The 13,436-nt window shown below is 36.8% G+C and overlaps 1 protein-coding gene across 19 annotated transcripts in view; it reads right to left on the reverse strand.

Moving 5' to 3' along the window:
- Positions 1-9,727: 9,727 nt before the first annotated feature.
- The window catches only part of NEDD4L (NEDD4 like E3 ubiquitin protein ligase), a 301,315-nt gene continuing 297,606 nt past the window's right edge, over positions 9,728-13,436 (reverse strand). For 13 of the 19 annotated variants that reach the window (XM_026715378.2, XM_026715363.2, XM_087927430.1 and 10 more), the window contains one exon: positions 11,600-13,090. In XM_026715378.2, coding sequence (XP_026571163.1) covers positions 12,988-13,090 — 103 coding nt within the window. In that variant the 3' untranslated portion in view covers positions 11,600-12,987. Of the gene's footprint in view, positions 13,091-13,436 lie in introns of all 19 variants that reach the window. The other 6 variants (XM_087927427.1, XM_087927425.1, XM_087927423.1 and 3 more) reach the window with 1 other exon arrangement.

Genomic DNA, 13,436 nt, shown 5'->3' on the forward strand with positions numbered 1-13,436 from the left:
AGATTCAACCATCGGTTCCAAGTGGCTTGGGAACAATCACAATCAATCAGCATTTGTCACCCTGGCTTTACAAACCCCTCTCTCTCAGCAAAATCAGGAAGAGAGATGAGTCCCATTCATCCATCACTTCCTCTCTAAAATCCAGCAGTGAATTTATTTTATTTTATTTATTTATTTTGTCAAGCAATTATAAGATTACAGGTATAAGTATAGACATAGTGATGAGTACATGAAATGGATTCATATAAGAAAAATAAAAAGAAACAATAGGACAGGGACGGTAGGCACATTGGTGCACTTATGCACGCCCCCTATATTATATCCTATATTGTATGGTATTGTATTGTAATATTATATTATATTATATTATATTATATTATATTATATTATATTATATTATATTATATTATATTATATTATATTATATTATATTATATTATTATATTATATCCTCGGCCTGTCAATTAATATGTAGTTTCAATAGAAGAGAATATTTGAAGCTCAGGGTTAAACTGTGTGGTCCTTGATGCTCTTTGAGCTTGGTTGTTTTTTTACCCAACTAGGAAACTTCATCAGTGTCTACTTGGGTAATGAATCATCTGCAATAAAACAACAATGTGCAGAAAGCACCAGGGACCCCATAATTTGTAGTTTAACACTAGAAGTTCTTACATAATCAGAGCTAGTGAGTGTGGGGTTTGATCCCTGTATATATACTGTTTATATACCTGTTTATAATTATATAATTATAATTATATGATCAAGGAACTACCAAAGGGAAAAAAACCCCGCACCTTTACCAACATTGACAGGGCTAGTTACTGCATGTAAACCAGGAGCAAAGCCCATACCCACTAACTCTGATTATGTTACTTAGTTGGGTAATGAGATGTTTTCAGCAAATAACCAAGCTCAGAGGACATGAAAGACTCCACATTATACATGACTTAGTCCTTCTAATTTCTTTTGGGCAGGTTTACCAAAATGAAGAGAATCCTGATTTTATGATACCCCAGCCAAGAGAAGATTAAATACACGTGTGTGTGTGTGTGTGTGTGTGTGTGTGTGTGTGTGTGTGTTCAAAGTCTCTTTTGCCTCCATTATAATATCCTCAGCGAATTTAAGCCAATCCTTCAATTAAAGCTTCATTATTCAGGGGACAAGACTTATGGGTCTTTTTTTCAGGTCAGTACAGTAAAAGGAAAGAATGAGTGCATCTCAATCAATTCTCTTGGTTTTCTTAGTCAACAGTATCATCAATCAAGATATATTCAGATGGAAATCTGACTTTTCATATTTTCATTCTCTACTTACTATAAGACACAATTGACCTAAATGATTGGGTCTGACCTTGGAATCACTTCACAATTGTCATCATGTTTTAAATTTAAAGGTAACAGAAAGGTTGGGAAAGGTTCAAATACAGAGCATGTAAATTTAACTGAAATTCACTGAATGACATATTCGGTTAAATACGTCAGTCCCTCCACACTCAATGGCCATAAATGGATAGATCACAAGACAGGACTTGCGGTTAATGGCACCATCAATTCAGAAAATGTGCTCCTTTCTCTCTCCATGACAACACGGCTTTGCTCAGGTTGCAACAAGAATTTGCTTACCACCTTAAATTCAATTAACTGCAGATTTGCCTTAGTTGTTTTTTTTTACATTTGTTTCAATTCTCTGGGATTTCATTTTCTTTTAAAGCATTGTCTTGGGTTTTCAAACCTTTTCATAACTGGATTAGACTTAGATACTTAGCTGCACTTAATGAAATTATTGCACCCAATTAAAATTAACCTAATAATTAGATCTTTGTAGCAGTGGGAAGAACTTGAAGTCTTCAAATCAACTTTTTCCTAGAAAGTGGAAAAAGAATGAAACTTCTATGGGCATTCTCTAAATTTATGGGAGTGCTTTATCTCCAAATGAAGGTTAAATTCCCAAAATATCCACATTTGCTAATGTGGAGCTGCTTTCTTGTCTCTTTGGCATCTAAAACCCTGGAAGCATAAATTAATTTCTAAAGTGATTTAAATTCATGGAAGCAAAGATCACCAAGAGGGGAAAAAAAGCTCAGTTAAAAGAAAATACTGGCACTAATATTAATATCTAAAGATGCATATCCTGGATACTCATGCATACAAATTGATCAGACAATAATAATGTTGCTTTGAAAAGATAGCCTGTAATTATAAATAAAACCCTGCAGGTAGGGTTGGTAAAATTCTTCCCTAAAATCCTAGATTCAAATTCAAATTAATGTTTACAAGAGTGCATTTAATGGAGCAGTGAGCTGGCTTGCTATGGGTGATGACTTTTGAATTTCAGAAGGCTATTTGCCAAGAGAAAAGAGGCAAATCTTTCTCAGGCTTTCTGCAGAAGCAGCACAGCCAAATCTTGATCAAAATTGGGAATTCTGTCATTTAAAACTTAATTCGCTGTAGCTGAAGGATCTAAAAAGTGACTAACAATTCAGCCAAATGGATAAATAAGGTCACCCAATGGTTTTCAAACATAGACTGGACAACCGTTTGACTGGTTATAAGTAGGGGGTTGGACTAGAAGATTTCCAAGAACCCTTCCAGCCCTATGTTTCTATGATTTTATGGTACTTCTTCACATCATATTCCACTCTGCTCTGCTTCCCAATCTGAAGTTGGCACTCTGTTCTGAAGATACTGTTCTGAGTACTTGAGATTTCACAGCCTTGCATGACACATTAATAAATCATGACGTTAATTAATATCATTTCAATTTTGGAAGTTGCCTTCAAAATGTCAGCAAAGGTCTACTAACACCATTCTGTAAAGAAATAAATACAATATTTGGGAACTGAATAGGATGAACAAAACTAATTTAAAAATAAAAAGCTCACGGTCCAACTCATCCTTTTAGAAGTACTACTGAACACAATAAGACTCAATTGTACAATGCTTAGAATTGTGCCTGTAAGGATAATACTGCAATTTCATTCTTTCCCTACACTGTCCCAGTCAATAGTGCTATTAAATTGGGGCAGGAATCCAGGACAGCAGATTGATGTAATCTTTCACAAAATAGCACTAGCACTTAGACTTATATACTGTTTTGCAGTGCTTTACAGCCCTAAGTGGTTTGCAGAGTCAGCCTATTGCCCCCAACAATCTGGGTCCTCATTTACTCATCTCGGAAGGAGGGAAGGCTGAGTCAACCTTGAGCCTGGTGAGATTTGAACTGCCAAATCACAGGTAGCCAGCAGTCAGTAGCAGAAGCTTGCAGTACTGCACTCTAACCACTGCACCACCATGGCTCAAATTTGCTTGTCAGAAGGTTGCAGAAGGGGATCATATGACCCTAGGACACTGCAACAGTCATAAATATGAGTCAGTTGCCAAGTGTCTGAATTTAATCAGGTGACCCGAGAGATGCTGTAATGGTTGTAAATGTAAAAAGAACGGTCATGGGACACTGTGGCTCAAAAAAACCCAAAAGAAATGTATGCATGATTGCATACTCTCGTTTTGGTACACAAATCCTATTAGGAAGAAATCACAAAGAAGAAACCAGTCTTCCATAATATTCAGCCAACATGAATCTAGCATACAAATTTGTAGCCAGTGATGATGGTTTCTAAAGTTTTTTTTTAAAGTGTGGAAACCAAGATTGTTTCAAATAACAAAAATTATGTTCAGTTGATGACATCAAGATTATGGAAGGGGGAAGAAGACTTATGAACAATTATGATGAAAGCTCCAGATGTTTTAAATGGAAATGAAAATATTCTTGATATCCCCAATATATAGTCCCATTGAAGAGACCAATTATTTGTTTGCCACTCCAGAGGGAGAGATAGTTCATATGAACTCATAGTACAGGAAATGAGAATTGCTTGATAGTAAAATGTAGCTCAACAATGGGAGAAATTACTGCTAGGGTTAGAAGAGCCTATTTCCCTTGAGATCTTCAAACATAAACTTGAAGATTAGCTCTCTATATCCCGAACAGAACAAAATGTTCAATCAAAGAACCTATCATGGCATTTCCAATATAATACCCTTTAGATGTGTTGGGCTACAACTTCCAGGAGCAACAATCTAAGTATCTGACAACACACTTGAGCTGGTTAGTTGAAATTCAGACAATGGACTTCAGTTGGTTACTAAATCATGCCATATTTTAGACTTGAACAATACCCTAAACTAACCAATGAGATTGTGTGCATGTGCACTCAGTCACCTCCATGACCTGTTTAAATGCATTGTGTACCTTTGAGTTGTAATATACTTAATTTGGTGTGGTAGTTAAGACTTCCTGATTATATAGAAGCTGCAATTCCAAGGCTATTAATAGCTGTATTGGAAGATTATCTGCTTGCATATCAACCTCAGCCATGCTACATACAAAGTATTGGAAAACTGATATTTCCCCCCACAATCTCTCCATGCATTTTTCCCCTTCAATTTTTAAATGTAGTTTTCTTTCTAAAACTTCAGAATAGTAAAGAACTTTTTTTTTGGGGGGGGGGGGCAATATTTGAGCATCTTAATCTCAGCAACTGCCCCAATCTACTGGTCTAGCTTGTTTTCATGTTACTTGTAGTAACTTGCATGTTATTAAAACAGCAGAGCTGCGTGCTAGGCTGCTTATATTTCCATCAAAGCATACAAATGAAGAAATCCAATCTTCTTTCATGGGTTAAAGTTCCCATTGCAGATAAAATGCCAACAAAAAGAGCAAGCTTGGAGATGGACAGTCCTGGCACCACATGAGTGGAAAGGGCAAGTACACAACCAGTTATCAGATCAGTGGCCTATTGGGGGAAGAGCAAAGGGCACAAGGTGAGGAGAGGCACAGATATTTTGATTGATATTTTCATTGATCAGTCAGCGGTCTAAGATGAAAGAAATAAAAAGAATCTTCAAGACAATTTCCTTGAAGGGATAGTGCCTGGTTTTAATGAGGTTTAATCCTAGCTGTCTCCAGATTCCTAACTTTAGCTACCATTTTTGATGCCCACCATGTACCTGATGGAAAGTGGGATGGGGACTACTGATAGGTGACTGGTATCAGTGGTGATACAGAAGATTACTGGCACTCACTGACTGTGACAAGAGCACACTGGGATTTAGCTTGCTATCACAAACCTGGAGGTTGTTTTGCTTCCCATAGCTATTAATCTCAAAGCCTATTTCCATCATGAGTTGTCTTTCTAACATTATCTTTTGGTAGTTCACGGCCATTCCACCCTGTTACCCAACCACCAACAAGGAGTTCTCATCACTTGTGAAGATGGCTCCTTTTCATACAGTAACAGTTGACTGTATGGGAAGATAAAAATCCTATTTTAGTTTCTTTTCTGAGTCTGGTGAAGCCTGGGATTCAACCAGGCTAGATATGAAGAGGAGAGAAATAAAGAGATTGAAACTCATTGCTATGCCCCATCATTAACTGAGATCTATTCAACATTTATTTCCAAAAAAATGCAAAGAAATTATACCATTTGGGAAGGAGGATATGAACCACCTCTCTAAAGGTACATCTGGCAGTTATGACTCAATGTCAGAAGAGTTGGTAAAACAAACATATTTTGGATTGGCTCATAGGCAATTCAGTTCAATATTTGTATTTCCCTGGCCACCAAAACTCTGGGTTGCTTCTGTACTTATCAATGTACTTGACTGGGCCAAAGTTCAGACTTTGTTCATAGCAGGATCTGTACTGGACATCTGAAAGTTCCCGAATTTGTTCATATATACATCTGTAATTTCCAGACAAATGACTGAGAATGGAAGAGAATAACACACAGCATTTCTCTAAAATGTAATATTGTTATTTCCTTAGAGATGTTGTCAAATTTTCTCCACGTAATTTAACTATGAACTAGAAATGGGGTTGTCTCATTCACATTGAAGATTCAAAGAAGATGCTTGAAACAAAAGAAGCTAGAAGCTCAAAGGAGGGCATACCACCTCACTATCTAACGGGTCCCCAAATTTGGCAACGTTAAGACTTGTGGACTTCAACTCCCAGAATTCTCCAGCCAGCTATGAGAATTCTGGGAGTTGAAGTCACAAGTCTTAAAAGTTGCCAAGTTTGGAGACCTCTGATCTAAGGGCAGTCACCTTTGAAGTGTGATTCTTGGAGGGTTTATTTGCTGGATGAAATCAACTCTTTCTGAATTCCTTCCCTGCCCAATTATTATGGTAGCTTCATCAAGTTCCCGTGTCTTTCCTCTTATTCCAGAAGTTACACTGTACCTTTTATTTTTGATATTACATTTATTTGCCTTCAAACCATCTCTACTCTGTATTGAGGTTGGGTTGTTTTTTGCAGTTCCTTTGGAAAGAGAGGAATTAAAACAGAGACTGTTCGGTCTCATATATACATATGTGGTCATGGAGGGGGCTTTATTTTATTGAAAATTAAATTTGATGAGTAATTATAACTATTATTCATCTATTTTGTTGCCCTTGTCTGCCTTTGTTCAGTATCTAGCAGGAGCATGCAGACACAAATGCTTGGAGCACATATTTATTCAGGGAACAAGTTTATTTTGCCTGAAGTTGACAAGTTTCATTGACAAAACTGAAACTGGGCTTTGCATAAGATTTTTTTCTGGGGTTATAATTCACTTCTACTCTTCCCTTTTTGTGAATAAATGAAATTTAGGGTCTTCTTCCTTTAAGGTAAGCATGAGAATAAAAGCACAGCATTAGAATAGGACTAATGGAAGAGTATACAAGATGCGTCTGTTTTTGCTGCCAGGGCATAGAGATGCTACTTGGTATCTTTGTGCATTCACAAAAATTAGGGTATGAAGACTTCAGACATTTCAGAAAAATAGCTGAGTCCTTAGAACTCAGGTTTGTGACACCAAAGTTGAATAACAAAGATACCGTTTTCTCTAACCTAGCAACTTCAGATAATGTTGGACTATAACCAGCAAACATAAAGTTCTATCTCAGGCCTCATTAAGCCAAAGGCAAGTAAAGGTTTCTACTTAGATGAGTTTTTCCTTCGTCAATTACTTCCATTCTGCTCCTCCATTCTCCAACAAGATGTTCCCCATTAATTTTGGAGCTGAGCTGAAATATAGCTTTGTATCTCCTCCCCCTCTCTGTGACAGACAAACATGCAGAGAGACACACTGAAATATCTATGGATATTCTCAGTCACCCAGGTCATGGTTGTCCCAAAAGTGCTTTTTCAAAAGGCAACTGGACTTTGTTTTTCCTTGAAGATGTTTTTGCTTCTCATCCAAGAAACTTCTGAAGAAGCTTCTTGGATGAGAAATATAATGTCTTCAAGGAAAAGCAAAGTCCAGGTGCCTTTTGAAAAAGCAACGTTGCGACACACTGAAATATTTTCAATGGGTCCAATTATAGCACCATTCCTTAGGGTATAGACCAAAATACGTTCCACCTGAAAAATTGGGAGCATGGGAAACTCAACATGGTAGTACTAATGTATCTGTAGATAGATTAGTACTTTAGGGAATACTAATCTATCTGTATTTTCAGAAGACTCCCAAGGCAAAAAAATGGCTAACAGCTTAGGATCAAGGTCCATAATGGACTTTTGATGATGTGCTGAAAGGTCATTTTCCAAAAAAAGCGGGTGAAGTCCAAATAAAAACTAACTTAGATCTGTTTCATTGACATTTATGCTTTAAGTAGTTAATATCTTTGCAGGTATTCCTTGATTTATGACATTTGGGACCAGAATTTCCATGGCTAAGCAAGGCAGTTGTTAAATGAGCCAATTTTACAACTTTTGCCATATTGTTAAGCCAATCACTGCAGTTGTTAAAGAGAATTAGGCAATTAGTAAGCAAATCTGACTCTCCACTATGGACTTTGTTTGTTGAAAAACAGCTAGGAAGTTCACAAATGGTGATCATGTGACCCCAGGATTCTGCAACCATCATAAATACATGCTGCTTGCTTAAGGCCTGAATATTGATCATGTAACTGTGAAGGAGCTGTGATGGTCGTAAGTGTGAAGAATGGTCTCACTTTTTTTTATGTGCCATTGTAATTTTGAACTGTCACTAAATGAATGGTTGTAAGTTGAAGACTACCTGTACATGAATACGGAGTAATTGCACTGATTTATTTGTCCAATTGATTGCTTACTGTGCCCTATGATTACCATTAAGTGTTGTACCTTATGATTCTTGTTGAATGTATCTTTTATGTACATTGAGAGCATATGCACCAAAGACAAATTCCTTGTGTGTTCAATCACACTTGGCCAATAAAGAATTCTCTATCTATCTATCTATCTATCTATCTATCTATCTATCTATCTATTCCTGCAACCACTTATCTCAATCCATTTTAATATTTCCCCTCTTCTACATCATTAAAAGTTACAATGGTTAGTTTCTGGACTTCTTTTCAGGTTTTGCAATTCCTTATTTGTTGTATCCTCATAATCAATGACCAGAGTAGTTTTCTGCTGGTCCTTCTTTCCGTTCCCTTTGGCCTCCATTGTGTCTCTGGGGCTGCAAATAAATGCAAAAGATTTAAGATTTTATTCAGCCTGGTTCTTTGATCCAATATGCTGCCTTGGACACAACATATAAGGAACAGGGTTGTTAAAATTGTGGTAGGGGAGATAGAAGGGAAGAAGTACTTAAACAAGATTTCACCCAACTGATAATGTGATTGTTTTCCTGTGAATTGGGTGGGTTATTTTTTTTTCCAAGAATATGCTCATCTGAGCGTTGCATTATCTTGCTAAATATTTACTGACCTTTTTGTGTGTGTTACAAAATTGGTCCTTTTAAGTCTAGGCATAGAATGATTAGCCATTTTTAAACTAGTTATTTATTTTTAATTATTGCTTTATAAAAAAATGTTTGATCCCATCCTTAAACAATACTCCAGCCACAGAGTTTTTAATCCTCACAAACTATTGAGACATCCTAAGGCATTCCTTTTTTTCTCATCTCCCTTTTCCACTAGGTTTTTTTGTTTTTAGTTAATTAATTCTACATTTCAACCTTTCTGATCTGGCTGACCATGCTGCCTCAAGAGTTCTGGTGTTGGGTTTTAAATTAGATCATGTACCAGAATGTTTTCTATTAGGGATCCTGTCAAAAAAAAATACAATAAGGATGAGCTATATTTGATTATACATATTATTACTGCAGCAAGGATAGCATTTGCCCAGAATTAGAAAGAGACAGATATACTGAGTGAAGACAAAGTAATAAACAAAATCTTGATATGCGCTGAAATGGACAAGCTAACTTTAGAGTTGAAAAATAAAGACAAGCCGGCATTATTATGCAATTTGGGATAGATTCTATCACTGGTGGGAGCAGAAAGGAAGGTCTTAAGTTGGTCTGCTGAGAGAGTAAATGAATGTATGAGATGAAAATAGGACCAATGATGTTGGAAAATATATGAGCAAATAAATGTATATATGCATATATTTGAATAATTGTATATAGGAAAATATATATCTATGCAACACTGACCAAAAGTTAAGTCAAACCGACTTCACTATGTTCAATGTTTGAATTGTTTTATTCAATAAAATATTTAAAATAAAAAAAAAAGAGTTCTGGAGTTGGAATCCCCACATATCTGGAATGCAGCTTCTTGGAAACCCAGTTACATGAGACCAAGCCTGACTGAACTCATTGGCTCTTATTTCTGAATGTGCCACAATATATTGATAGGGTCAGCATTCCGGCAGTTATTCCAATTAAATCATGAGCCTCGAGCCACACTCCCAAAACTAAAAAAGATTTATTTGAAGGTAACATTCTACATCTGGCATTTACCTGGCGTAGCCAACTCTGAGATACGTAATTCATTGTCATCCTTGATCCTGCTTTTCCCCCCACCCCTCTGGGGGTATCATCCAATGAAAAATGTCCATTGCCAAGAGTCATCAATCATGCTCTCCAATTAGATTTTTTTCCCCGGCAGAAGCTTCAGTCATCTAGTGTTTGAAGAAAATATGAATGGAATGTACTTTCGATTCTACACTGCTGCCTGCTCTTTGAAACTCCCACCCCCTTCTTTCCGTTGTCAACTATAAAATGTGTATACAAAATGTTTTATGAGTTGACAGCCAGCCCAGGTGGGAGAACCAGAAGTTGAAAAAGGAAAGTGGACTGAATGACTATATCTGTTCTTTCACTGTACCTTTGAAATGATCTTGTCGGAGTATTAATTTACTGGCAGAGACATAGTTAACTGTCAGTGAGTAGGCATGGTAACAGACCAGCCAATGGGAGCTGACCTGGAAAGTGAAACTGGAAGTTTTCTCTGCTGAAGTTACTTGCAACATGTTTCTGTTTGAGTTTGCTCCATATTGGAGAAATCTACAACTGGTTTGTAAAATTTACTTATTATGTTTATAAAGACATTAAATGAAGCATCAGCCATCTGTTTTTATTTTTCTGATGCTGAATTAATGCTGCAAAACTCTGAATAGATCTGATGAGAGTTTACTCTTCCAGACTGCCATCAAATCATTTCAAAATGCACAGGTAAGTTGAAAGAACAGAAAGGGAAAAAAAAGGTCTTTTCTACCATGGATATCCAGTAATTATTCAATTAAACGTGCACCTGTGGTATAGCAACGTCTGAAAGGTATGCTGTACTTAGAAGAAATCCAGTAAATACGCTTGTTGTCTTTACTCTGAGCCAGAAGGTGCTTCTGATCTAAACTGGGTTGTACCAATATTTCGGAGAGAATCTAATGAAAAGAAAGACTAGGAGGGATGACCTGATAGCAGCGTTTCACTATTTGAGGGAGTTTAAGTTGTGGGTGCTCCATCACTGGAGGTTTTAAAGAAGAGATTGGACAGCCGTTTGTCTGAAATGGTATAAGATCTCCTGCTTGAGCAGGGATTGGATAGAAGACTTCCAAGATCCCTTCCAACTCTTACCAAATCAAGGAATGGGGAAAGAAAAAGGGAAGCACCACTACTACGAATCTTGTTTGTGAAAATGCCTACAGTAATTACTCAAGCATGAGCATTACCTCCAGCAAACAGTCTATTTTGGCTGAGTGCATTTCTAAGTTTCAGATAGTGTTGAAGGCAAGTACTCACAACACAGTTTCCACTGGGCTGAGCTGGGCATTTACAAAATGGCTGCCATGAGAATAAAATTTTCCTCCAACTTGTTTTGCCTTTGTCTAACATTCCTTGCTTTCTTCAAGTGTATCCTCTCTCCCAAATCCATGGACAAGCCATCATGTATCTACCCAGCAGTTTCTAAGAATGACTGTGAAGCCTGTGTGATGACCAGTTATAATAATGAGCAAGGAAGCAGTGAACAGTGTCAAAACTGGTCCTTTGCTTAGCTGAATAGCAACGCGTCCATTTACTTTTCCTTAAAAGCCATATTTAGAAAAACTAACGCTTGTATGCCATAGAGATGTTTAGAAACTATCTAGCATCATCTTAGTAGCCTATTTAAGCCTTCAGCCTTGTTGGATAGTTACTCATGGGTTGAGTTTAGATTTGAGGGCAAAATTACGTTGCTCAGCTTTGTGGGTTTATCAAATATGTTCTGCTCCGAGTTGTCTTCCCATGGATGAGAAAAAAAATCTGTTTGTTCTTTCCCTCTTAAACTATTACATAACATTTACAAGACAAGCATTATCATTTATTCATGCAACATGTCATACGTTATAAAAGTGGCTAGATAACTGCATTTATTAAATAAATTTTGGTGGGGGTGGAGCCCAACACCACAAAATACAACTAATATCTCTAAGTTCAGCTCTCTCTAGTTTTTCCCCCTCCGTACTTCAACAGCCATTGCCAGATTTCACAACTGAAAGATATTGCACCAAAAAGACATGGGCAAGGAGAAGGCATACTATCACATTAATATTTATGATTTAAAAAAAGAAAAAGATCTCCATGTGGTACATAAAGTGCTTCTAGAAGTGGTGCAATCAGAAATTAAGGGAAAAATCCTTCTCATTTAGATACTGACAAATGCATACAAACAGAAAAGTACTTTTTACAGCCTTGAGATCAAGCAAGATCAGGATTCATTCAAAATGCCTCCATTGCGAGAGGAAAGAATTGGTAAATGTCACTATACAACGAACAATCAAACATTTCCCCCACCCCACCCTCAACGACAATAGTGCCCAAACCCATCACCAAAAATGCTATAATACATATAAATACTATTAAGAAATAGGGAAGCAACTTCATTACTGAAGGAGAGATTTGGCATGCTGGAATATGTCATGGTTTTCCTATAACTATCCAGGCGGTTTGTAGAAATATTGTCTCCACCCCATCACAAATTTTGCTTTTGTTGCAGTTTGTGAAACCACAATGCACACATTTAAAAAGGCATTTGGTACTTTAGGATATTTCCAATTGCAGAAAATATCTTACAAAAAAATATTACTTATTCTAAAAAGACCAGAAGAGCATGATGCTAAAAACAATAAAAAGCAGATTTTTGGGCAGAACCGAACGCTTATGGCATACATACAGTCTAGACAAATTAAGAGGAAAACAAAATGAATTCATTCTTCCAGTACATTATTGTTTGTTTTAATTGCAAGGAAATAAAACTCGAAAATCACTGTTCCAAAGTAAACGTGAACTTGTAATACTATACCTGTAAAATGATTAATTCCATTCATTGCCATTAAAAAGTATGTAAAACATTTATTAAGGGCTTTTGCCTACAGAGGCATGACATAAATAGACAAGTCCTGTTGAAATGTCATTAGAGTATACATCAACCAGTGGGTAATTTGTTGTGGAAATTTCAGAAATCCACAAGTGAAAGACAGTTATTTCCCATTGCTGGCTTCAGACATCGGCAATCGATAGAAGCTTCTTGCTCCACTGTGCAATCGTTCTGCTCCATCTCCTGAAAAAAGTCTGCTGGAAAATCAAAAAGTGCTTGCAGAACTTGCTCCGAGAACAAAATCTTTGTTTTACTAATAAGATAACAAGAAGAATAACAACAAGAAGTAGTAGCAGGAGTAGGCGCCCACTTAATCCACTCCTTCAAATCCTTGAGCGTTTTCAACAGCCATAAGAAGCTTCTCTCGCAATTCTTCGAAAGATTCATACGGAGGTAAGTCAAGGCGATTAAAGCTGCAATGGAAGAGGGTTGTGAAATGGAGTAAAGGCAGGATTGTGTTTGTTTCAAATTAAGTACCTGGTTTTTCAGACAGTGAAAAGACTCATGGCATTTCTGAGGAATTTCACCTTTTTAAAAACAAAAAAAACCATGTTTGGAAGGAACCGCTCTTGAGAAGTGACCAATGAGCAAAATTCCTAGCTAGATGTTCAGGTAAAACCTGGTCAGTTCTAATTCTGCAATGAATTTGTGTGGCCCTCAAACGAGGAAAAACTAAGATTTGCAGTATTACATGTAGCCAATTGACAGACTAAATCTGAGTTCTTATGTGGACTTGTAGAGAACAGAAATGGAAGAAAG

This window comes from Pseudonaja textilis, chromosome 2 (assembly GCF_049901715.1).
Source record: "Pseudonaja textilis isolate UNSWEBS1 chromosome 2, rPseTex1.2, whole genome shotgun sequence".
Lineage (NCBI taxonomy): Eukaryota > Metazoa > Chordata > Lepidosauria > Squamata > Elapidae > Pseudonaja > Pseudonaja textilis.